This window comes from Diaporthe amygdali (genome assembly GCF_026229845.1).
Source record: "Diaporthe amygdali strain CAA958 chromosome Unknown NODE_4_length_2575358_cov_65_588622, whole genome shotgun sequence".
In the NCBI taxonomy this organism is placed as follows: domain Eukaryota; kingdom Fungi; phylum Ascomycota; class Sordariomycetes; order Diaporthales; family Diaporthaceae; genus Diaporthe; species Diaporthe amygdali.
This window is the reverse complement of record NW_026517024.1, coordinates 847,010-869,672: the sequence shown is the minus strand read 5'-3', so window position 1 is coordinate 869,672 and position 22,663 is coordinate 847,010. Positions and strand designations below refer to the sequence as shown.

At 53.5% G+C, this 22,663-nt stretch overlaps 5 protein-coding genes across 5 annotated transcripts; 1 reads left to right on the top strand and 4 right to left on the bottom strand.

The window, feature by feature from the left end:
- Positions 1 to 1,275: 1,275 nt before the first annotated feature.
- Positions 1,276 to 1,662, bottom strand: J7T55_008454 (uncharacterized protein; the record flags this gene model as incomplete). The annotated part of the gene is made up of 3 exons (XM_053138774.1): positions 1,276 to 1,350; positions 1,409 to 1,559; positions 1,625 to 1,662. The coding sequence occupies 3 exons, from the start codon at positions 1,660 to 1,662 to the stop codon at positions 1,276 to 1,278; spliced, it is 264 nt and encodes an 87-aa protein (XP_052997730.1).
- Positions 1,663 to 2,201: 539 nt separating this feature from the next.
- On the top strand, positions 2,202 to 3,343 carry J7T55_008453 (uncharacterized protein; the record flags this gene model as incomplete). Its single annotated transcript, XM_053138772.1, has 3 exons — positions 2,202 to 2,210; positions 2,283 to 2,335; positions 2,989 to 3,343. The coding sequence occupies 3 exons, from the start codon at positions 2,202 to 2,204 to the stop codon at positions 3,341 to 3,343; spliced, it is 417 nt and encodes a 138-aa protein (XP_052997729.1).
- Positions 3,344 to 5,041: 1,698 nt separating this feature from the next.
- On the bottom strand, positions 5,042 to 6,310 carry J7T55_008452 (uncharacterized protein; the record flags this gene model as incomplete). The annotated part of the gene is made up of 2 exons (XM_053138771.1): positions 5,042 to 5,952; positions 6,028 to 6,310. 2 exons carry the CDS (start codon positions 6,308 to 6,310, stop codon positions 5,042 to 5,044), a joined length of 1,194 nt encoding a protein of 397 aa, XP_052997728.1.
- Positions 6,311 to 10,929: 4,619 nt separating this feature from the next.
- On the bottom strand, positions 10,930 to 12,871 carry J7T55_008451 (molybdenum cofactor sulfurase; the record flags this gene model as incomplete). The annotated part of the gene is made up of 5 exons (XM_053138770.1): positions 10,930 to 11,140; positions 11,204 to 11,330; positions 11,399 to 12,607; positions 12,659 to 12,760; positions 12,838 to 12,871. 5 exons carry the CDS (start codon positions 12,869 to 12,871, stop codon positions 10,930 to 10,932), a joined length of 1,683 nt encoding a protein of 560 aa, XP_052997727.1.
- Positions 12,872 to 16,621: 3,750 nt separating this feature from the next.
- Positions 16,622 to 17,538, bottom strand: J7T55_008450 (superoxide dismutase; the record flags this gene model as incomplete). Its single annotated transcript, XM_053138769.1, has 3 exons — positions 16,622 to 17,160; positions 17,216 to 17,420; positions 17,476 to 17,538. 3 exons carry the CDS (start codon positions 17,536 to 17,538, stop codon positions 16,622 to 16,624), a joined length of 807 nt encoding a protein of 268 aa, XP_052997726.1.
- Positions 17,539 to 22,663: the final 5,125 nt, after the last annotated feature.

Here is a 22,663-nt window from a genome sequence, read left to right as displayed (position 1 = left end):
TGGGACGGCCTACACGAGATCCCGTGACTGTCAAACATCTTCATGGAGATGGGTGAAGGTTGCCTGGCCCAAATCGCGAACAAATCACGGATGATGCGATCGTCTCCGTGAGGAATCGATGCTGGACTTTGTTTGGTGGGGGATGGGCGGCTGCTGCCTTCTGTTCAAGCCAAAGGATCCAAGCAGCATGGCCCGAGCTTACATCACAGGCGACAGCAGCCCAAAGTGCAAAGACACAAACAGGCACACCAGAGACAATTATCGCATAAGAAGGAGCGAGGCAATTCAGGTAAGTTTCTGACTGAGTTTTCATCATCTCCAAAGAAGGGTGTCGAGGTGTGGCAAAATAGTGGACCATCTGCCAACCCAACACAGAACTGACACCATGGGGCTTTCTCGCATGATTACACTCCAGGTCATCCTCAAAGCACGAGTCCTGAATGGGACATAGACGCAGCGTATGTTCGAAGAGAGAGAAAAAAGATATTCAATGCTAAACTGGGCATGTTGTTTACAAGGAGGTAACAAGCGCTCCAACGCTTCCACTGTTTCGGATAGACTTAAGTCAGACTCTACTCCTTGACGCTTGACCCTCTACCTTTCCTGGTAGATAAAATATCCAGTCGACAATGGCTTGCATCGCGGTGATATTGGGGGCATGGCCTGTATGAATCTTCGTAATGTCGACCTTGCTGCTACTCTCATGTTCGACGGGGTTTTGATCACAATTGAAGCTGCAGCATTCGGGAATACGCAATACACTGTTACTGCACCTCGCCAATCACGTATTTACGTAAGTATGCTCAACGGTGCACAGCACTCACTCATCAGTATGTCCCTAAGGTCGGTTATACACGCTTTTAATACAATGCATATCTGCCCGTGCCTTTCCATCCATAGACATTCACACTTCTGCCACGCAAGGAGAATGCAGCTCAAGACATCCCTGGGCTCGATCAGCCACTCAGAAGCAGATGGCGTTCCAGCGGTAGACACTCCACTTGATGGCGCCTTACCCTTCGGGATGTGTTCCGAGACTCCTGCCTCTTGCCTGAATTTGTTTCAGTCGACCATTCCCTCTGTAATAGTGTACACATGAATCCTTGATGTTTTCGGACGCAATATGCTTTACAACCTGCTTCGCATCATGCAGCCTCAAGCCTCGTTGTGTTGTATTCACGGTCTCTTCCTCGGTCGCTTGTAGCACGCACGCACGCAAACTTTCGCAATGAACCGGAACGCCCTGTCGCCTCTTTTCAGTTATGCAAGCCCCGTTTACAGCGCAATCGCGCCTCGTCGACTCTCTCGCATGTGAAGAAGACCTTGCAGACCACAGCAGACCAGGAAGCCCTATATTTGAAAACAGTTAGGCAAGAATCGTGGAAATGGTAGATGTCACTAGACTTACGACGTAGACCAGGACGGCAACGAAAACGGTCGAAGCTACGGCTGATCCGTCCTCGGGGTCTTCGATGCCGCCGACGAACTCCTCATGGTTGTTCTTGTAGACAAGTCCCAGGACTGACAGTATTATGATGGCGAAGATCGAAAGAACAAAGCTGCACTCGGGTTAGATCATGTGGCGCCGGCCTGGATTCCAGCGTGCGTGGGTGTCGGGACGAACCAAGACCAAGCTTGAAAGGCTCCAACGACGGGCTTCATGGTGGGCAGGACTTGATAACGATGCAGGATACGCGAGGAGGCCGACGTGCTTGCCAATTACGTGTTTCGGGGTCGTGTGGTTTGCGGTGCAGGAGCTGCGGCGTAGCTTAATGGATTGGACGGACTCGTCGTCAACCATCAGGAGCGAGGTAACAGTACGTTGCCTGCCACCACGACCGCAGCGGCAGCTGGGATAAGCTTAGTCACCAAATTGCTTGGCCAGGAATAAAATGTGGGCCTCAGCTTCCCGCTGCCGATGGCATCAACTTGGCCCATCAACAGACTCATGTCGTAGGAGTCTTTACGGATATCTTGATTTCGTCAGTCACTGTGTGGTTTGCTTTGTTCGAGGTGGACAAACCATTGTCTTTCAACTCTCGTCAAGTCCCGAAGGTCTGTCTGCTAGCACAAACCAGGACATCAGCTTATCATCTCCTGCTTCCCCGCAAAGTAGGCCGAAGACAAATAAGTGCCAAGTGTGCAATTCGCTTGTCCAATATATTGTCAACGCACATTGTCAGCCGTGCCGATCTATTGTCATGTTTGAGGTGAGCTCACTCATGCGGAAGAGAAGCCTTCATCAGGCTCCGGATACTTGGGTCTAACCCTTGCACGCATAGGCACTTCAGCCAAACCCGGAGGACCATCTCCATCTGAGATTGCATCGCGCGAGGTAAGAGGGTTTCAGATACTGTTCTCACTCTTTTGAGTACACTATCACCTCAATCGTAGGCAGCTTGATCTGAAGTCTCCCAGCTTCTGGTACAGGCTACAGGCAGATGGCGCCTAATCCCACTTATTTCGTGCGAAATTTCTCTGTTTTATAGCTGACCCCGACTATAACAGATCAATCGTGCTTACCTCTTCCGAGTCAGTAGAGTCCTTCCCTCTTGATCGTGGCTGTTCGAATCTTGAAAGGGCCTTCTACTTGAGGTTATCACCCGGCCGGTCGCTCCAAATTCTCAGTCTCTCATAGTTGCACCGTGGGTTCGCAAGAGATCTTCCCTTGCAACCACTGGCACTTTGGAGACAGGCATTTCCACTTCTGCAACATGCAGGGCTTTCGCATACCTTACTTCATGCAAGAAGGTGTCAGGCCCACGAGCCCGCGCTCTCTTCCCCGGAGGCGTCCCAGATCCTGCCATCGAGTGATTGGAGGGTAACCTGCACTTTCTGTACTCCTCGTCTGGCGCCTGAATTTACAAAATGACCCCTTGTGACTACTATCATTTTCTTCCCGGCGCAAATCTCCCGCCGCTCTGTTGGGACTCTTCCGCAAGGATGCATCAATGTCAAGTGCTTACGCGCTGCGTCTTACCATATCAGACTTACCGAAATCCGAGCTGCCCAGCGCACTTTCGAAGGGGCGTACATGAGGACAGCCCTGTCACAGTTTTCATTTGCACTTATCATCCTGAAGATTTTCACCAGCGAGTTCTACGCGATTGGGGCCTTATTTGCCGCATATGGCGTGGCCGTCCTGGTCGTGGCTATCTTCAGACGATATGAAGGCAACAAGCAATTCTTTGACCAGGAAGAATCCGAATCAGAGAGTGATGACGACGGTGACATCGGGGAGCACCTGCTCAGCGAGAACCCCGGCGTTGCGTCTCCCCGGGGCCGTCGGCGGGTCCAGACTATTAGGAAGAAGTTTCGGACCAGTGGCAATAGCGGTAAGTGATTTCCAAAAAACCAAATTCCCTCCTGGGCGAACCGCATATTTTGGTTTTCTTGGCCTTAAACGGACACACTGCGCGACCACCCGCAAAACTTGTTCACTGGCTGGAAAGAATGGAAACATTTTACTGATTGCGCCAGTTATGCTCCTAACATTTCTAAGTTTGGGAGCATATATCACCCTTCTAGTACTGACATTGAGGTTATCCTCGTGATCGCCGGTCCGGGTACATATTTACGGTTTTCTGGGTCCTCGATCCATGTTTTCTTGCGATTGGTCGCCACCGCCATTGGGGCGAGATACACCTTGTCTGGCAGATCATGTGAATCACCACACACATGCAGTCGAACGCCCACAGCCCGGGAGGACCACTCAGGGCGCTGCTCAAGGGGCAGGAGGCAACCATCAGCTCATTCGAATGGGGTGTTGTGCTGGCCGTCTACTGCGGGGCTCACGCAGCTGAAACGCATCAGCATCCAGAAGCGGTATCAGGAACAGCTCGATGACAGCCTCACGCGCTGCCACCGTCCGGCACCAGGAGGCCGGAATAATACAATGCATGTCGTGGTCGGATAAGTGGGTCGCATTTTGTCGAGCTGTGCGGTTTGGACCTTCATTTACGTTGTGCGAGTACCACGCGGCAGCCTTGTGCAACCTGGCACAACAGGAAGCTTTCTGGGCCATGACTCCAGTCCTCGATCAGCTTATCGATTCCAAAAGAACAAATTCCGGAGTATTAAATAGCAGTCTGCCGAACAGCCACATCGGGAAGACTGGCCGTAGAGCATTCCCAAAGTGAAATGGTCACAGTAAGACCTTGGGGAGCCCCGCAGACTCCCAAGACAAGGCCGTCGCCCTCAGAACAAACTGTAATTCACAACAGGATGCGAACAGATCAGCCGCGTAACAATATCTACCTATACTATTCCCGCCGAGCAGCATCGATGTTCCCCCGTCCCGATCTCCCAATTCTGAAACCAATACCCGCGTCCCTACCGGGCCCCAGTTCCCGAATCCACTCTCCAACCCCCCGTCCTCCCCACACAAATAAAGTTTGGACCGTCCCGCCTGGCGCCGATCCCCGCAGGCCTGGTCCTTGCCCTGTTCCCTTGTTGCCCTGTGCATCCCGCCCGAGATTTACCCTTTTCTAGACGTCGTCTTTTAAAAATTGTTGGTCGCTGTTGGTGCGATGCCTCTCTGTTTCTGGATCTTCTAGTTGTGCTGTGTCTTTAGACGCTGGCAATTCACCATTCACCTCCCCCGTCCGCTGACGCTTTATTATTGCTCGTGCTCGAAAATATCCTCCATCTGGTATGAATATGCCGATGCTGATGCCTCTGTTCTTCTCTGGTCGGCTCCCCCCACGATATCTAAGAGGTAGCCCAGAATCATGTCCCTTTCGTTCTTTCCCTTTCGTCGCCGGTGTTGTCGACTGGTTTGTGGTCAATGATGCCTCGGGAACCCATCCCTCTCGAACACATTCAATAGGGGAGGTCAGCGCAGTAGATGCGTTCAATCCTCTCCTGGTGATCGCGGGCCTGAGTCGGGCCCCTGGCTGGTGGGCTTGGTCTAGTATCCCATCTCACTGCCCAGGAGAACTCGGCCGCGTGACCGACGCCTGACGATGCTGGCTCCGACGGCTTCGCGCGACATCTGCATGAGCTACCTCGCACCAAGCTGGTTCGAGTATCTTCCTCGGTCTTAACTCCGCATTTCGCCTTGCTGCGGTTTCGCGCTCCCATTCCAGTTCCAGTCTTGTTGAGCAGCACTACCTGGGGGAGGCTGGGAAGCCCCACCTTCGCCCTCTGGATACCAGCCTCCGAAGCCCTCTCCCGGTCTCGACATTGATGGCGGGGGGTATGTTTGCTGCCATGAGCCATAGCTGGTCACCTGAGACGAGCTCTCAGGAGGGGACATCGAGGCGGGCTGTCCCACATGCGGCGACCCCATGTTCGGTACGGAAGGGTACATCTCGGTCGGAGACATCGGGTTTGGCGTTTTCCGGCCGTAAGCATCGGCTGTCATCTGTGACATGGCCGTGAATGACTGGTTCGGCGCAGGGTATGAATTCCACTGCATCTGGTCTCTGGCCGACGCGTCCCCTGGAACTGGATGCGCTGACCAGGCCCCAGGAGGAGGAGTCGCGCGTTGATACGGCGAGAAGTTGGGTACGATTGGCGGGGTCTGGCTGTACGGCTGCCACGTACCCGCCATTCCCTGGGCGCCGTAGTCGGGGTATGCGCGGTTCATAGGTGCGCCAGGGGGCACTGCAATATCGTTATTAAATTCGCCTCTTTCCTGGGCCGCCAGAAGCCTCCACATTTGGACGTTGGGAGAAAGAAGGAACTCACGCTTGAGGTCTGGTGGCTCTGCCAGCCCGATGTTTTGGATGGGAGGCATCACCATGGCCACATGGTGGTGCATGCTAGGGGAGGAACCTGCCGAAGCGAGCCTATGACCTGCAGACGGTCTTGGTATCGGCTTGTTCCTGGCGTCCATCGAGCTCTGCTGGTCCACGGCCGTGATAACGCATTCTTTGTGGAGTCGCTGACATTGCTCGCATTTCGGACCGCGCGTCTGCACACACCTTATTTTACGCTTCCGACAGTTTGCTGCAAACGAAGATTAGTATCGACGACCGGGCATGCGACATTGTATGTCGTTTCTGGGGTGGGGGTATTACTTACTACAGGCAGTTCCTGCTCGGTGATAATTCAGCTTTCCTCTCTTCTTGTCGGCATTGACGCCCATGTTCGCTGGATCGTTCCCTTGTGCTTGCTCAGCTGTTGCCAACCCTGGGTCTGATGATGATTCACGCTTGCCGTCGAATTGCAAAGTGGCTGGGTCGCCATCGTCTTTTACCGGTTGGCCTGGTGATCTCATACCCATTCCAGTGGACTGCGAAGGAATGGGATAGCCTGTATCATACGGCGGCGGTGGCGTGGTCGGAGAGGGGTACTGATACGACATTGTATCGCTCCTGGCTCTCTGGCAAATTTCTATGTGTGTCACGAGACGGATATGCCTTCGAAAATTCTGCTTGTGAGTGTCACGTTGGAGCAGCCACAAGCCATGAACAGCTTGGGTGTTTAGCTGCGCGGGCTTTGGGCTTTTGGGCTCTCGTAGTCCTGTGCGATAAACACGAGGACGTGGACACCCGAGATGGGCGTATTAAAAACCAAATCTTGGCTTCGGCTCAGATGAATCCTTTCTTGTCGTTGGCTTTGATGTCGTATTGTCGCGGTGGAGGTCCCTGCGGGAGTCGTCGGGCGTTTCTTTTGGGATGCCAGGTGAGTACCCTGCTCTATTGTCGCGCCGGATTCGAAAACAAAGGCAGCTCCTCAGGATATGAGGAAGTTAATCAAGGACTCGCTGTCAAGTCGCCTTTCTGCAAATGGAATGGCCAAAGACGAGGAGACAAAGAGAGGTACCGATTTCCAGCGAGCCAATCGAGATTGCCGAATGGAGATGGGGAGGAGACTGGGGGACCAAGCGATCTGACTCGTCTTTAAAGGGAGATTTACCTCTGCCAGCCGCAAACTCTTGCAGCAACTATGGAGAACAAATGGGGGTCGGCGTGGAGCTTATTCGCCGTTGTGATCTGCACAATGGGCTGCCATAAACGCCTGGCAACAGCAGCAACACCAGCACCAAGGGCGCGAAAGCTCATGTGGGGTGGACGAAGGACTGCAGTCGGTCTGTGACAGAGACGCGGTTGATGTTGCAGCGGGCTCCCACCCAGTCTTTGTGGTTTTCAGACCGCCGGTCAACCGCAACTCGCCGCTCCGAATACCCCTCGACAGGCCGACTGCGTGCAGGAACCGGGTCAGTTGACAGCGGTTCAACGAGTCTTGCTTCTGGGCTGAGGGTGATTCAAGGCCAGGGAGCCAGGCCCAGGAGCTCAGCAGGTACACTGACCTAGAACTCATTCAAAGGACATGGCCCACCACGAGTCTCTTGGCTTTGAGGCTTTGGATTGTGAACCAAACACAGTGTGTTCCTCCTTCCGAGGATACCCTGGTATCGAGAGCTTATTACGCTGATTTCCGTGAACCGCTGCTGGATACTGTGGCACATGCACGAAATCAAGATTGGGGTCTTGGGGGCGATCAGGAATAGTAGGTAAGTGACCGCAGGAAGACGCGCGAGCCAGTCAGTAGGTAGGTATGTTGAATAGCGAGCGTACCTTTGCTCTCCTCTGTCTGCCTCCCGGTAGATATTCTGGCGCGCTGCTGACCTGAGACAGACCACTTCCTTTTTGACAGCAATGGTTTGGCAGCAATGATGGCCAGCCCAGCCCAGCCCAGCCCAACTTCAAGATGCGCTGTCCCTTGATGCTCGGGTGATTCGGTGGCGAGCCCGAGTGCCTAATGAGATTGACAGGAGCGCCAGAAGGTGATTTTTCCTTGTTTCTCGCTGGCCTTGCTTTTTCGTGTCCTGCCCTACTAGCGCCCAAGAGAAAGAGACACTCGCAGGCCGATCACCAACTGATGGCAGCAATATAGCCCTCCTCGGAGTCGGCACGACCACGGTGAGACTTGTCAGATGACTAAGTCGAGGAGCTCATTCCTCGAAAGGGAACGCAGAAAAAAAGGAAGAGCGGAGGTAAGGGGCAAGGGTCCGACTGAATGAAGCAAGGGAAGACTGGGGCCGGCTCTCGCAGCAGATTGCATGGGGGGTGGCAGCAACTCAAACTGGCAACGCCCAGATGGTGAGTAAGACAGCTTATTTCCCCGTATTGACAAATTGAGTTCAGTTAGCGAACAAAGCAAATGTGAATTGCAAAGAAAAGGCTGGATTTCCCTGCGGAATTGAACGCTGAAACATGGCCGCATCCGGATAAACACAACCTGGCCTGGCACTTTCATGCTAAGTAGATATTCAATATCATTGTGCAGACGCGACACCTGGAGGACAAGTGGCTCCAAGCACCCACGCATCTCTTCCACCGTAGCACCAAAGTGCGTACGAGCCACAGCCATGCTGCCACTGTCCACTTTACTTGGCTATATATCACACCTTTACAAGGTTGGCAGGTCGCCAGGCACGAAGGTGGGGCTTGGGGTTTCTCTGGTTCCTCTTGCAGGCTGAAGTCGCAACATCATGAGCAACAGCGAGGTTAGATGAGACTCAGCGGGTTTAGGGGTGGAGGGTGCTCGGCTATAACGAAACTGGACGTTGAAGGTGACGCATTCCGTCATTTGTGGCATTACCGGCTTCGCAAGTCACCCCATACCGACATGGGACCTACCATCCTGCGGCACTTTCGGTCCAGCATCCATTTGCTTCCTGTGGACCGTCCTCTCCGTATTGCATCTGTTACCGATGATACTGTACAATGGCTGCAAGGGTCCTCGTGACGGCAGCCAAGCCCCAGGGGGGGCCACGACTCGACAGGGCAGGGCAAGGCGAGAGACAACGCTCGAGTGAACGGTCTTTCTGACCTGTCACGCCGCCCTGTGCAGCCACTGCTTTCTGTGTATGCACCTCACTGGGTGCATTGCTGCAGGACACCTCTGCATAGCTGTCAAAAGCGTGCTTGGTGCATCCACCCAACGGTGCAGCTCGGAAGCCTGCCGCCCCTTGACCGGTCTTGTGTGTTCCTTTCCTGTTGGCTGGGGTGGCATTGGGAGCTGACAGTGATGCCCTATTCTTCGATGTGTCTCAAAGTGTATGATCTAGTGTAGTCTAGAAGCACTTCACTCTTCGCCGTCTTGACCTGTGTCTCTTCCGCCTTTGCCGCATTTATTTATTCTTTCCTTCCTTCGAGCGCAGAGCTGAGGGATAAAAGCACCTAGCTAGCACATGCATATTCCCAGGGACAGCTAAATGCAATAGTGTTTACTAAAGAGATTTTGGGCAGGTGCAATTACACAGGGCATGTGGGACGTATGTATGATTTGTGGGCCAATCATGCAGAGAGAGGTCGTCATCCACTGAAATCTGGATCGTTTCCACACCTCCACTCCATCGACCCGATGTCAACCTGGGGAGTGGGGGGCTTCAGGGTCCAGATCCAATGCCTGCGGTATCAGAAGGATCATTGACACATCGTCGTTGTGGAGGGACTGGTTAATTAGGTTTGCTCTTCGGGCTTCCTGACCAGGACAGCCCCTGGAATGAGACCCTGGCCAATATACATGACGTTCGATCTCCATCTATCCATGCAGTCTGGGGCACGGCATCAATTGTGCAGCAATTTGCGAGGTACACGTGGAAAGCTTTGTCTTCCGAGTGACGGAATTGCAATCCAAGAGATAGCTACGTTTAACATCAAAGATTTGGAAAGAAGCCAAATTATCTTGTGTCTCAGCCCTGCAATTCCGAAGTCGTGGCCCCCGAACCCTACAATAGAGACTACGGGTGTAAGTACTACAGTGTAGGCAGATAACCTTGCTTGGAACAGGCATACCACATATGATCTGCTATCTTGCATGATCTCCTCGCTACACAATTCACGCTCATCGATCAGCGCCTGAGGCCGTCATCAAACGCCGAGCACCAAAATCTTGGATGGTCCAGCTTACTGTGAGAGCTTATATCGGCCCCCAATACCAGCCCTCGGGCATCGAGTCTATTGTATCCAAATGACCTTTCTACCTAAGAAACTGAACCCGACGAAAAGAACAATATCTTACGCCAGAATGAGTATGTCTCTGCTGTTTGGAATCATTCAACACTCAGCACGCCAAATGCCTGCACTGGTGAACCCGACGATTGCCGACCGCCCCAGGTCTTGCGAAAAAGCTCCACATTCTGCACTTGGAGGCAATCGACGAGGATAAATAGCCGCTTGACAAAATTTAGACGTTCGATTGCTTCTAATGTATGGTAGTCGCTGGAAGACACAAGACCCGAAAGCCATGGAATAATTCAAGCAAAATGCCGAAAGATCAAGTGAGTCCTCGGCATAATTCCACAACGAGATCTGCCGTTTCAAGGTGGCATACGCGTCACATTCGTGTACATCGTGGGTGGCAGTGGCTTAATAGCTTCAGAGAAGTTGTTTTAATGTGCTATTTGCAATTTAAAGTCCGGGCCTTCAGCCTAGAATACCCTATTCAGCCATATTGAACCTTGCTCAGCACTGCCAGATTTTTTCCGCCACTTCCTAGGTCCCATATCCCCCATCCCTAGGCGATGAAATGGGAATGCCCTTTGGAGTATAATGTCTCTATATTTCTTTGTGCTACAAACTGAAGTAACGTGCAGACTTTGGCCGAGCGTTTGTGGTAGCTGGCTCCGCATCCCACCAAGGTCGGTCGTGCTCAGGTACTGTAACCGTTGCAGCCTTCTTGTAAGTCATAACATTCATTCTGTTGATCACTTGATCACTTGATCACTTGATGACGTCCCTCATTTGAATCCGCCTGGGATGTGAGTTCTAAGATACCCTCTCCTTCGGCCCAGAGGGCAGCCGCGGCCAGCTCGGCTGGAGAGGACGTAAAGTTGAAGACGCCAGGTCTTGTGAAAGCCTGCGCCATTTTTTTTGCTGCCCGTATTGTTTCCGGGAAAGAGTACGCCTCGCCATGCGAAAGACAAAGAAAACGATAAAAAAGGAACACAAAGATAAAAGCACACAACGCGACCTAAGCCCCCGTCCCGGCCGTTGCTAAAGCAGGGCTGCCTATGTCGTAGTCCATATCCTCCACGTACTCCGGGGCACTTTCCAGCCTCCTATCATGTTCAGACAGCAAGGCCCTAGTGGACCCTTGGCTAACAAAAGTCTTCTGCAGGAAGGACACAAACTTGCTGATATCATCGCGTGTGCTCATCGCACCGAGACTAGCCCGTACCACCCTGCGGCAACAACCTCACGTCAGCACAGACCTTGTCAAACGGGCCAGGGGTTCAACCACTCACCCCGTGGGGAGTTGGTGGATCAGGCTTATCCCGTCCGGGCCGCACACGTGGTGGGCCGAGAACGCCCTCTGGAGCTCCCATGGTTCGTAGTCAAGCGCGGTGTAGAGTCCTCCCGGGCAGCAGATACCTTGGAGGAAGGAGTCAGCCGCGACTGTCGTCCATGTGTTCTAGTTTGAAGTGACTCAGTGAACTTACCTCCTGATCTCACGTACACACCGTTGTCGTTCGCAATCTTCTCCACGTCAGAATATGGGATATACACGCCGTCTGCGTCCATCATGTTAAAGGCTATCGTGGCGCCCTGCCTATTGGGGTCACCATAGCCCTGACCGTCGTCGTCTGTGTAGATGTGACAGGCCGGACGGCCATTCGCGTGGCGCAGGCATCTCAGCTCGTTGTATAATATTTTGGAAAGATACGTCGTATAACGCGATATGTTCTCCATCGAGCCATATATCCGGGAGTGGACGTCGATGGCCTGGCCCAGGGCGAGGATGCTGTGGAAGGGGAGTGTCCCGTCCTCAAGGCTGTCGTGTATCTCGTAGGAAGGGCCCTTGTTGGCGGTGGTGCTCTCTTGGGACTCGGCCGCCGTCGAGTCGAGGCCCTTTGTCTTGTGCCACGAGCCCCCAAGCACAGAGACCATGGTGACTGTGCCGCCGCCGAAGTACTTCCGAAGCGTCAATATGTGGCCTGAGTCCTTCCTGACTATAAGAGCACCGAGGTCAGGAAAGCCAAAGATTTTGTACAAGGAGACGCAGGTAAAGTCGGGCGCAGTCTCCACATTTTTGAAGACAGCGTTCAAGGGGCTGGTCATGGCCAGTGCGGCGCAGTCTAGGAGGCTGTATGTGTTTGTCAGATCTGGGGAGGACCTGACCCTCCCAGGCCAGGAAAGGGGCAGCCTCCGTCCGGTCATGTTGGACTGGCCGGGGTAAGCCAGAAGGCCCAAGCCGCCACGCCGAGACAGGTGGCGGAGCCGGGTGTTCTTGCCTGAAAGTACTGAGTCGGGCCGGTGTAGCCAGTCCTCGACCTCGCCGTCGCTCCCGAAGCAGTGGAAGTGCCCATAGGCCAGCTCGCGCATGCCGACGAGGCTAGTGTGCGAGTCCTTGTGGTAGCCGTACCAGAAGCTCCCGTTGCGCGTCTGCTCCGCGAGGTCCCTGAAGCAGTCCGCGACCAGCTTGATGCCTGCTGTGGCGTTGGCTGTGAACACCAGGTCGAAGTGTCTCGGGTCGGCTCCGAAGAACTTCAACACCTTTTGTCTCACACTGTCTACCACGTGCCCGGAGAGCTCGGCTGGAGCATTGGCGCTGTGAGGGTTGCCATATAGGTTGGAGATCATATGGTTGGCGAAGGATTCTATGAGTGTTCTAGCGTAGATGGTGGTGCCACTATGATCGAGATAGACGCCTATGGCTTTTAGTTGGCGTCGTATGGGAGGGTGTCACTGCCTCATCTCACCTTTCTTCATATGTGGATATTCAGTCTCCCGGATCCTTTGTACGGGAGCTGGATAGAAGCCTTCATCGGCAATATTTGAGAGGCTTCTGTCAGCCTTGGGCGCTAATGTGACAAGGTTAGTCTCGTGGCAAGACCACCAACACTGGCAGGATTGGCCGGACTCAAGGGCGAGGGCTTACATGGCGTACTGTTGAAGAGTCGACGAGGAGGCATATTCCCGGTCAGTGAAGATACTACGGGGTAGTCCTTTGGCTGGCGCCATTGCCGCGTGAAAGCCTTTAGCGAAGTCATATCCAACACAGTAGCTTAGTTGCGATGACCCTATGGGGTTCGTATGGGGCAGGACAGAGAAGGCGAGATCCCGGGGGCTACTTATTGATTGCCACCAACTCTCGTCTGAACTAGGAGGGCCTCTGAGCGGTCCATCACGCCCGCGGACGAGGTTCAACCAACTATATCCCATACCGCCCACACCTTATGCACTGTCTTTACACCTTCTCGATTTCCCCTGGCCGTAGCGGCGTCGTTGTGGCTATACGGTGTGTGTACGGTCAATTGGGCACCACAAGCCCCGAAGCGAGAGCGGGCAAGCCAAGACCTGGGAGGGCGAGCCACCGATAGGTGACGGTTGGCGAGTACTTGAAAGGTGACCCCCAAGGCTGTGGTCAGGGGAGCCACCTCGTGATAAGGTGATGCGGATTCCAACCCCATTTGTCGAGCGGGTTGGTAGGTCGAGAACTAGCTCAGCTGAAGGATTTAGAAGTAGTTCGCCGGCCGCCCGGATCCGGCTCCTATGACTTAAGATCACGTCAATGATGGTTCGCGCTTGGTTGAGGGGAGCAAGTTAGCCGACCTGCAGCTTCTCGTGGGCGCCATTATTCAGCCCATGAGACATCCTGTCCGGGGGATGATACTGCGCTACCTTGGCGGTCTGGTGACTTCTGTTGCCGGGCTTGCAGGTTCGAGGTGGTGCTAAGTGTGGTGGTGGCTTGCGAAGCAAAAAGCAACCCAGGTCCCCATTCCAGGACGATTGCCGCACGATCCGCCCAGATCCCCAAGGTTATACATATGTGATCTTAGCGACATACATCCGGGACTTGGCTGTGGAAACATCTGCCGAGCACCATGTCAAAGAATGGCATCAATGACCATTCTTTCCTCCCTCCCTATCTTACTTACCTACCTACCTACCTGACTGCCAGCTTGACGGCCTGGTGCCCTATCCATCGGCCTACCTCTCTGGGAATACGTGACGGAACCTGCTCGGCTGACGGCTACAGCATATTGTGTCGCCCGATCTCGTACCTGACAGGCGGCTAGGGCAAGTGAGTAACCTGACCAGTATCCAATTTTGGAAACACGATCCCAGGCCCGTGGAGTCGAGAGAGGCCATCGACCTGCCAGCTCGGGAGGATGGGTGCGTTACGGGTCGCGGTCGTATAGCATGAGATGCTCATACCACGCCAGAGCATGGCATGGTCACGGTCGTGACTGCAAGGTCCCGGAGATCGGTGGCTCCTGAGCGCGTCGAGTGGTAATCACCGGCCCTGCAGATCCGTGGTGCATTATCGTGGATGCCGTGGCACATCGCAAAAAGTACCGATTTGGTCCGGTCACGCTGCTGATGCCCGTGGGGAGGGCCCAGAAGTACGTGCGAGGGCCCCACAACGAGGCTGCATTTTCTGGCTGGGCCAGAGATGGAAAAGCATGTTGTCGTGGCGGCCTATACTGGAAGTCCTAAGAGGCAAACGCCAAGCGAGCAGGGTGGCCTGGGTGGACGCCATGCTCACCCGCAACTCGATGCGGGCTCTCACGAAAAGAAGGGTGTGATCCGATGCAGGGTGGGCTTAGCCCCGCTTTCCATTTCCATCGTCCTCGCAGAAGCACATACCAAACCGACAGGACCAGTTTTCCCGTTTCGAGCCTCGAGTCGGGCCGTGGGTGTAAGTGAAGGGCCAATCGCAAGCAGAAGTGGCTGGGGCTGGCCTCAGGCTGCACGGTGAGCACGTCTACTGTCCAGGTGAAGCCCAAGCCCTCCCCCCCACAAGCTGAGGGCTGAGCGTGACGGTTGTGTGACGGCAGCCGGGCAAAGCCCTGGACTGGGACGACTGGGAGGCATCTCTTGTCGGAGGATTCGGCGATGACCAGATCAACAATCAATCTCGGGCGACAACGGAGGAGGCGGCTTTCGTAGCGGCCACACTCACATGGCTGAACGCGAATCATGCTGCACTCGCCGCACATGTTTTTGTTTTTTCTGCGTGAACCTTGTTTCATGCGGCGCGGCCTCGATCCCTCGGGTGCAACCGCGATGCCGGGCCCTGCATCGCATCGTGACGGCTGTGATTGGTCTCGTCGAGCCTGGACCGTCCCAGTCCGCCGGGTCGGCCAAGATCCACTTCCGGATCCCTGGATCCCTTGTCCAGTTAATATCCTCTCTCTTCTCCCTTTCCACTCTGCTGCATTTCGCCGCCCGGTCCTTTCAGCTCTCTGATGTAATTCGAGACGTAATTCTCCAAGAGAGCAGTCGAATCACACAGGCCGCTTCTAGCGGGCGCTGTGCTCAAATAGAGGCATCTACAGTGAGAGAGATTGTACCGCGGTCAGACCCCTGACAATATGCAGAGGAGATCAACGCACCACTCCTCGTGAGCTCATCTCAAACCATGCCGTTGCCATACGGCATGAACGACGAACACACTGCTTGGCATATCCAAGACAGTAATTTTCGAGAAGGCATCTACACATGTTCGATGAGTACAAGTTTAAATGGGAAGATGATTGTCAGTAACAGATACCGGCCTTATGCCTTGCTATGTACGTGTGCCGCGCTGCCTGCGCGTACCCAGCCCTCATCACCGACACCGAGATTAAATGTCTGGGATCAGCTCAGCTGAATTATTCGCTTCCTTCCAGAATCTCTTTACATGCTCTGGAAGGGATAACCCTTCACAATATCATATACTTGAGAAAAAACCTGGGCGTAGCCACTACAATGAGGAGCTTTTTCTCCTCTCTAACATTGATCTACAACCTTTTCACTCCGAAGCTGGACTCCTACATCCACTGTCTATATAATATACACACTAGCCTTGAAAACCTTGCCAGCACTCAGAAAAGTTTGTGGCATACGCGGCAACAAGAGGCAAAAGCTCAGTCTGAGGTGTGAAGACATTGTGCCGCGTCCAAGTCGGACATGAACATCCTCGTCCCAACTAGAAAAGTGCACTTCTCAACTCCTCAAAGGATCAACTAGAAAAGTGCACTTCCCTAGTCCTCGAAGGATCAACTAGACAGCTGCCTCGCACTGACCAACAGTTCGGTTCTGACATCCGAAGAAATCGACGTCGTGCCTTGAAACATCAGCGCCCGGGCTAGCACCGTTTGACGTGGGCGTGACATCGAGGCTAGCGTTCGGAGCTGGCGGATCCGATGGATTATTCACTCTGCCTCTTATCTCCATCTTCACCACCTGAGGGTGTCGAAGTCGGTGATCCGCGACCGTGAGGGATGGTCCCCTGCGCTAAAAGCCAGGAACGCGGGCAGATCGTGGTGCACGTTTGTAGGTCTCCTGTCTCCCGCCATTTGCACTTGCGCACGGATAGTTGGGATGGCATTCGCGATGTATGCACACACACAAAGGTAAATGATACTACAGGAGTATCTATTCGCACACATTTGATTCGAGTTGTTTTTGAAATTTTGAAATTCGTATGAGTTTCTCGTTTCTCAAATTTGTTTGGTATTATCCGGAGTGTAGGCACGTATTAGTGACGTCCTTGCTATCACACGTCCATTCTCCCCTTTCTAATGTATCCGAAGCAAATTGCGGCAGATGAGGTATCTTCCCAACCAGTTTTGCGAAAACCAACCATCCATTACCCTCCTTGTCACATTATCTATAGTGACCTTCCCACCCCAAAACGCCGGAATTCATGCAAAAGTCACAGGCAATTCAATGCTTTAGAGCAGGAATGCGAGGGCCGCAGCTCCGGCGACGAGCATCAAAGCCGGGGCGTTGGCGTTTCCAGCGGCCTGGACAAAGGATGTGGTCGACGACGGGCTCGAGCCCGTGGCGGTCGCGTTGCTACCGATCGGCGAGCCGGTAGTGGTAGTTGCACCACCGGTGCTGGTTGGGGCTGTTCCGGTGCTGGACGCAGTCGAGGAGGGAGAGCCGGATCCACTGCAAGTGTTTCCAGCCTCGACAGCCGTGAAGTTGGCGCAAGTGATACGGGTCTTGTTGCCGAAATGGACCACAATACTCCGGTTTCCGAAGAACGCACCGATGCCCTGCTCGAGGGAGGCGAAGTTGTCGGTGTAGGTAGCATCAATCGAGGTACCGGTGATGTTACCATGCTTTCCCGACAGATCGCCAACCTGGCAGGTTTGAGGAGCGCTGGAGTCGCATGGCGTGGTCTCCCCGCGCTGGTAAGGGTCAAGGTGGGCCAGTGTCGCAGTGCAGTTTCCATCAGCTGGGACAGGCTGGTCGTGAAGATGATAGACTGCCGCCTGTCAGTAAGAATTCAGGAGTCTGGGCTGAGAACCGGGAGCTCTTACTGAAAGGGCCACCTTCACTTGGTAGGCCGGAGAAATTGACCTTGAAGATAACACCGGTACCATCTGGGCTGGACAGGGCGTAGACGGCGCCCTTCACATTGCCTCCATTGGGGTACGCGCTCTTGGTAAAGGCAGTGTCAGGCAGTGTTGCCTTGTACACAGCTCCAGCAGGGTTGTTGGTGACGACTGCAGCATCTCCGAGTTTCTGAAGACGAGTTAGCAGGTACAGATGCGGAGGAGGAAGTTCAGGGTTGACGAACGCCAGTGTCTTGAGCTGAGACGCTGACAGCAGCCAGGACGGCGGCAGCGATTGACATGCGCATTTTGATGATATTGGCGGAGTTTGTAGGTGATGAACTTTTGCTCTGAAAGGTGATACAAGGACACGACAGATAGTCTTGAGGCTGTCCAGTTGACGAGTTGGCGTTCTGGGCTTGACGATCGTCGTATAAATAGGCGGGGCTGCCACAGGTCGTGTGACAAAGGAAGTGCTAGTAGGTGGAGTGAAGCTTGTGACAGTCGAGCAAACGGGTCGCGATGCTACTGGCGACGAAGTGGCACAGTTGAAGTTCAATTGGTCACTGATGATGGAAGATCAGACAAACGGCTGTGGCTAGGAATTAAAAGCATCCATGACACGACGAGGGATGACGAGAGGGAGGACGGGGAGATGAAGGACGAGGCAGAAGCCGGGCTATTATATGAAGCTCAATCTAAATTGATGAGGAGCAGAGAAGGCTATTGCTCAGGTACACATGTACTCAGGTGGGTGCAGGGGCCCCTGCTCTGGGGCGACATGGATGCTGCAGGTACCAAGCCGCTCGGCAGTGCGCGAGTTGGTGGAAGGAGGAGGAGGAGGAGTTAGGAGCAAGTAGGAGGGCAGGATGTACACCCGCCTCTTCCTAGTGCCCATTCCTTGCTCTGATTCATCACATCTCCTCTCAGATCACCGGCACCTTAGCAATTCATCCGAGATGAGAGCTCCTTGCAACGGTGCGGCGTGCCTCACTAGACACCTAGGTAGGTCTTGTGTACACACTGAGGACACAGCAGTCACTCTCGGCCTCAGCTTTGGAAATGAAGCTGTGACACATATCGATTGGGGGCAGAGACATGTGCCGCGCCCTGCATGCGAGGCAGCGGCTGCGATGCGATGCGAGGGTCAAATGTCAAAAAGATGCCAAACACATGGCCACCTACCAAGAATCGACTGGTCATTCTTCCCGCTTTGTTGCCAAAGAAACAACGCAGCCGTGACAGCTCAACTGCTTGGATATCTCTTCCAGAAAAGGATTGGAAGGGAACAAGACTGGTAGATGGAATGCGTCAGGGGTGGCCCCTCGAAACAACAATCCAAGCGCCTGTTGGGACCTATCGACAGGGGGTGCCATTGGAGAGACGTTAGCCTGGAAGAGCTGCCCCCTGCCCCCTGGCCCCCTGGCCCCCTGACCCATGATCCCTGGTCTGCCCGCTGGAGGCTCCAGCCGGGAACCTTATGCCCGTCGTGGGTGTCACAGTATCTGTCGTGCTGCGCTGACCACCTCACCGACCCAACCAGCCTCCTTCAAAATCTATTTGCGGCCGACTGACCGCAACCAAGCATAGCCTACCCAAGAAGTCCTTGAGCTCCAACTTCGGATTTTAATTGCGACCCAACCAACCAATCAATCACCCGTGGACGACAGCAGAAGTCCGGAGTATGTGTTTCCCCACGCACTTTCAGTTGATCTTCGGATGCTTCGTACGACGGCACATGTGTGTCCACCACGGAAAAGCAGAGTAAAGCAGAGCACTTCGACAGGACGATAGGACGCATCTAGTTCACAGCATCACGAAATACATTGCATCGCCATGACGTGCGCTGCCAGCCCCCACTGCAACCCAACCATCCCCTCCCACACCACACCGCCGAACCTTGGCCTGCCCGTTTTACCCGGTTAGAGTGGAGGATAGGCACTTGGAACTGTGGGTTTACTATATGGAAACTAGGTCTGCTGGACAATGAGGCCGCGATGACATGGGCTACGATCTACAATGATTCATTAACTCGCTGCAACTGTTGGGGGGCTGATCAAGGCGGGAAAGCTGGCCATCTTGATCGGCCTCCAGTGGCCATGTGGTGCTGCTACTGTTGGCTGCATTAGTTCCCAGTGCAACAGACCAACATCACTTCGTCACATCTCGTCGTCCAGTCGCTACCATCCACGGTGTCCCTATCCACCTCAAGCTCTCCGCAGAGCCCCGCAAAGTTTGGAGCGGCAATTCAACTCCGTGAGGCTGGGAATGTACGAAGTGGAACCAGCCTTCACCTGGAGAACTGGAGCTCCTCCACCTGTCACATGGTCAGGGGAAAGCTCAGTGGAGACAACCTTAACTTGCCCGAGGCCCCACCTCCATATATGACCCCTGCCGACGATCTCTGGCGCTCGCAATCTCACAGGCTCATCGCCGGCCAGCCGGCTGGAGGCTTGGGGGCCTGTTTCAAGCTAAGACAGTCAGCCCAAAAGCTTGGGTAGCCGCGAGCCCGGGATGCAACCGTCCTAGTCAAGGGAACCTTCTCACCCTCCGTCCCGGCATCGAATTTCTTCTTTTGGGAAGCTGAACTCTCTTTCAGAGGCAATCCTTTCCAGTCAGCGCCCTAAACGGTGTTCTACGCCGCAAGGTCGCGGATAGGCCTGGCCGGCAAAGGGGTCTCTTCGACCTCCTCGGCCCAGAGGAAGGCGGCCTGTGATTTTCTATTTAGAATCTCACCAACCCATTCGGAAGCCAGCGCGCTAGCCACCCATAGCAACCACATTCTCAGCCGCGCTTGAACAGCCCCATCTCTGTTTCCAGCCAACGGCCACGGATGAACCAACCTGCGGCCTCGGCTGAGACCGCCCAGCGATCCCCTGAAGTGGATGGGATTATTATTTTTCGGATTTTTTCTAACGTGCTAACAGCCTCTCAGTGCCGCTAGCGGCTCCGGTTTCAGCACGTCTGTGCAGAAGCTCGTATTTGCCAAGACCCGCCGTTCATCCTCACCCGGTGTGTTTCGACAAGTTTGACCATCGAGAGCAAATCAACACCCTCCAACAGTGTTTCCTTGGATCGAAACAGGGTCCCTGGGACCGTGCCAGTGGCAGATGCCAAGCTTTTGACAGCTCTTGGCTGATACCCGGAGCAAAGCACGGTGGGAGAGGAACACAACGCCCATACAGCATCTTCTGTATCTTGTGTTGGGGTAGGATACATCTGATGAATGTGAGCTACGAGCTCGTAGGTCAGCTGTTTGTGGTCTGACAATACTCCGTCGATTTGCCGCCCGGTTGTGTTGTGCTCTCGCTTTCTCAGTTCCTCATTGTCTCTTAAAGTTGTCTGAGTGTGTCAGATAGCTCTAAAGTTCATCTCGTGGAGAACACCCGTCACTTTCACGGCTCGACTAGCGGCCGGTACAGGTATTTGATAGTCTTCAGCCAAAGTTCGGCCGTCGAATGCCGTCCTGTCTACCCTCCGACTCATTCAGGAGAGCTCGCGGCAGTGTCACTCAGGCTGGCATGTTTGAGAGACGGCTCGGAGTGGGCCCACGACGTTGGGACGAGTTGACCGTGGTGTTTCGAAAAGCTGGAACGACAATTTTGATCTGAATTCTTTGCCTCAGCGTCCGCTGACCGGCTGGACAATTACCCGTGTCCCTGGACACAACATGACCTCACTTATCGCGGGTCTTCCTGTCACTTGAACCAGTTGCCTACAGTATATGCAGACCGCTTGCACCGGGCTCGGGCACCTTTGAGCAGCAATTTCACATCTTGATCAAGACTGGCTACATTCAATGTTGACCTCACCAGGCTTGTAAAGCCCTTGTCAATTCAATTGATCTGTGCTTTACAACACAACGATGTGATGCGCTACGAAGTGTAATTACCATACTTGACAATGCGGGCTTTCGCTGCAACTCCTGCTGATGTTCATTGTCTCCAGTTCCAGGGTTTCAAATATGATTACGATATAAATGTCGTAGATTTTTTTGTGTACTTTAGCTCGAATAGAATCCGCGCTTAGCAACTTGGCAGCCCGGTTGTTGCTCGTATATTTCGACAGAGCCTTTGGCGAGGTTGCCCTTTAGGGAGAGATGAACAGCAAGGAGGAAAAAGAAGCGAACAGATATGCCGCAGCGAAATTCGAGGATAAGTTAAAGGACATTCGCTGGATGTCGCAGAGCCTGTGATGACAGTTTATATGGACTGCCGCAATCTCAGGAAGTCAAGAAGCGGAGGTTGTGAAACAAACTAGTGCCGGGCGCGTTGAAGTAATCAATGTTTGGAAAGTGCTCTTGAGAATAATCGTGAAATTGTCCCAAATGAGTACTAGAGTATCTGGTTGTTGACAAAACAAAAGTCATTATGACAATTGTACGTTTTATTGTCACCCGAGAATCTCATCACTTCCCGCCACACACTACTCCGGAAGGCCAAAGTGTAGTACAGCTCTTTGTGTGGCTACAAGAGCATGCGTACACCTAAAACTTCAATCTTTTCCCAACAGGTAACAATGATGGAGCTTCCATCTGGCGGTCCTGCCACTCAGTCTCAGACAAGCAAGAGCTTGCGCAGCATCTGGCTGTCTCGTTAATGGTGTGGGGGCAGACAGCTCCTGACACCCAGAATTTGTATGACAGCAGATCCTCAAGTGTCACCATCACCAGAGCGTTTTCGAACTCTGCAGAACTTCATATTAGAAACGGAACGGGCATACGATGGTATTGAAAAAGTGTGGATTCGTAAACATTTGGGCTTAAGCTCAGTTTTCAGCTTCACGGCCTCAGTATCTCTGGGATGAACAATCAAAGGAAAAGGGGAAGCTGTAGGATACCCAGCCATGGCACACGCTCCCGTAGGATAAGCTCGCTTGGGATAATCTCCGGTGTGATAATCTTTTACAGGATAACCTTCAGTATGTCAATCTCCTGTAGGATAAGCCTGTATGGGAATGTAAACCACGGAGGGCTCTGAAATGAATTGTTCGCACTTTTTCAAATGTGGCAGTGTTGTTCCAATGGTGCACTGTATGTGATCATGAATAGCATCCAGCATTGGCATGCCGAATGCCCAGTATTGGTTATATTCCTGCTGCCTTTCCACCGGCAAAGTGAGGGGGTTTGACCTTGCATAAACGATTAAATGCCCCGAACAGTCGTTGAAAGAAACAATCAACTCGAGAAGTCTGAAATTAACAACACGTAAATAAGTGTTCAGGAGTATCTTGAAGTGAAGTGTAAGCTGTTTCCACTACTAGCCGTCCTTGGTGTACTTAAACCCCCTGCACACCGTAGCCAATCACACAAGCTTGCTATCCGCGGCTCGGACCCACCATTCGTCACCCCAGGCGCCGCTTGTGCAGCAGCCGTGTCAGTTGGAGCTGTCGTGTCGTTTTGGGCAAACAGAGCTCCAGTACACATTGCAGTCG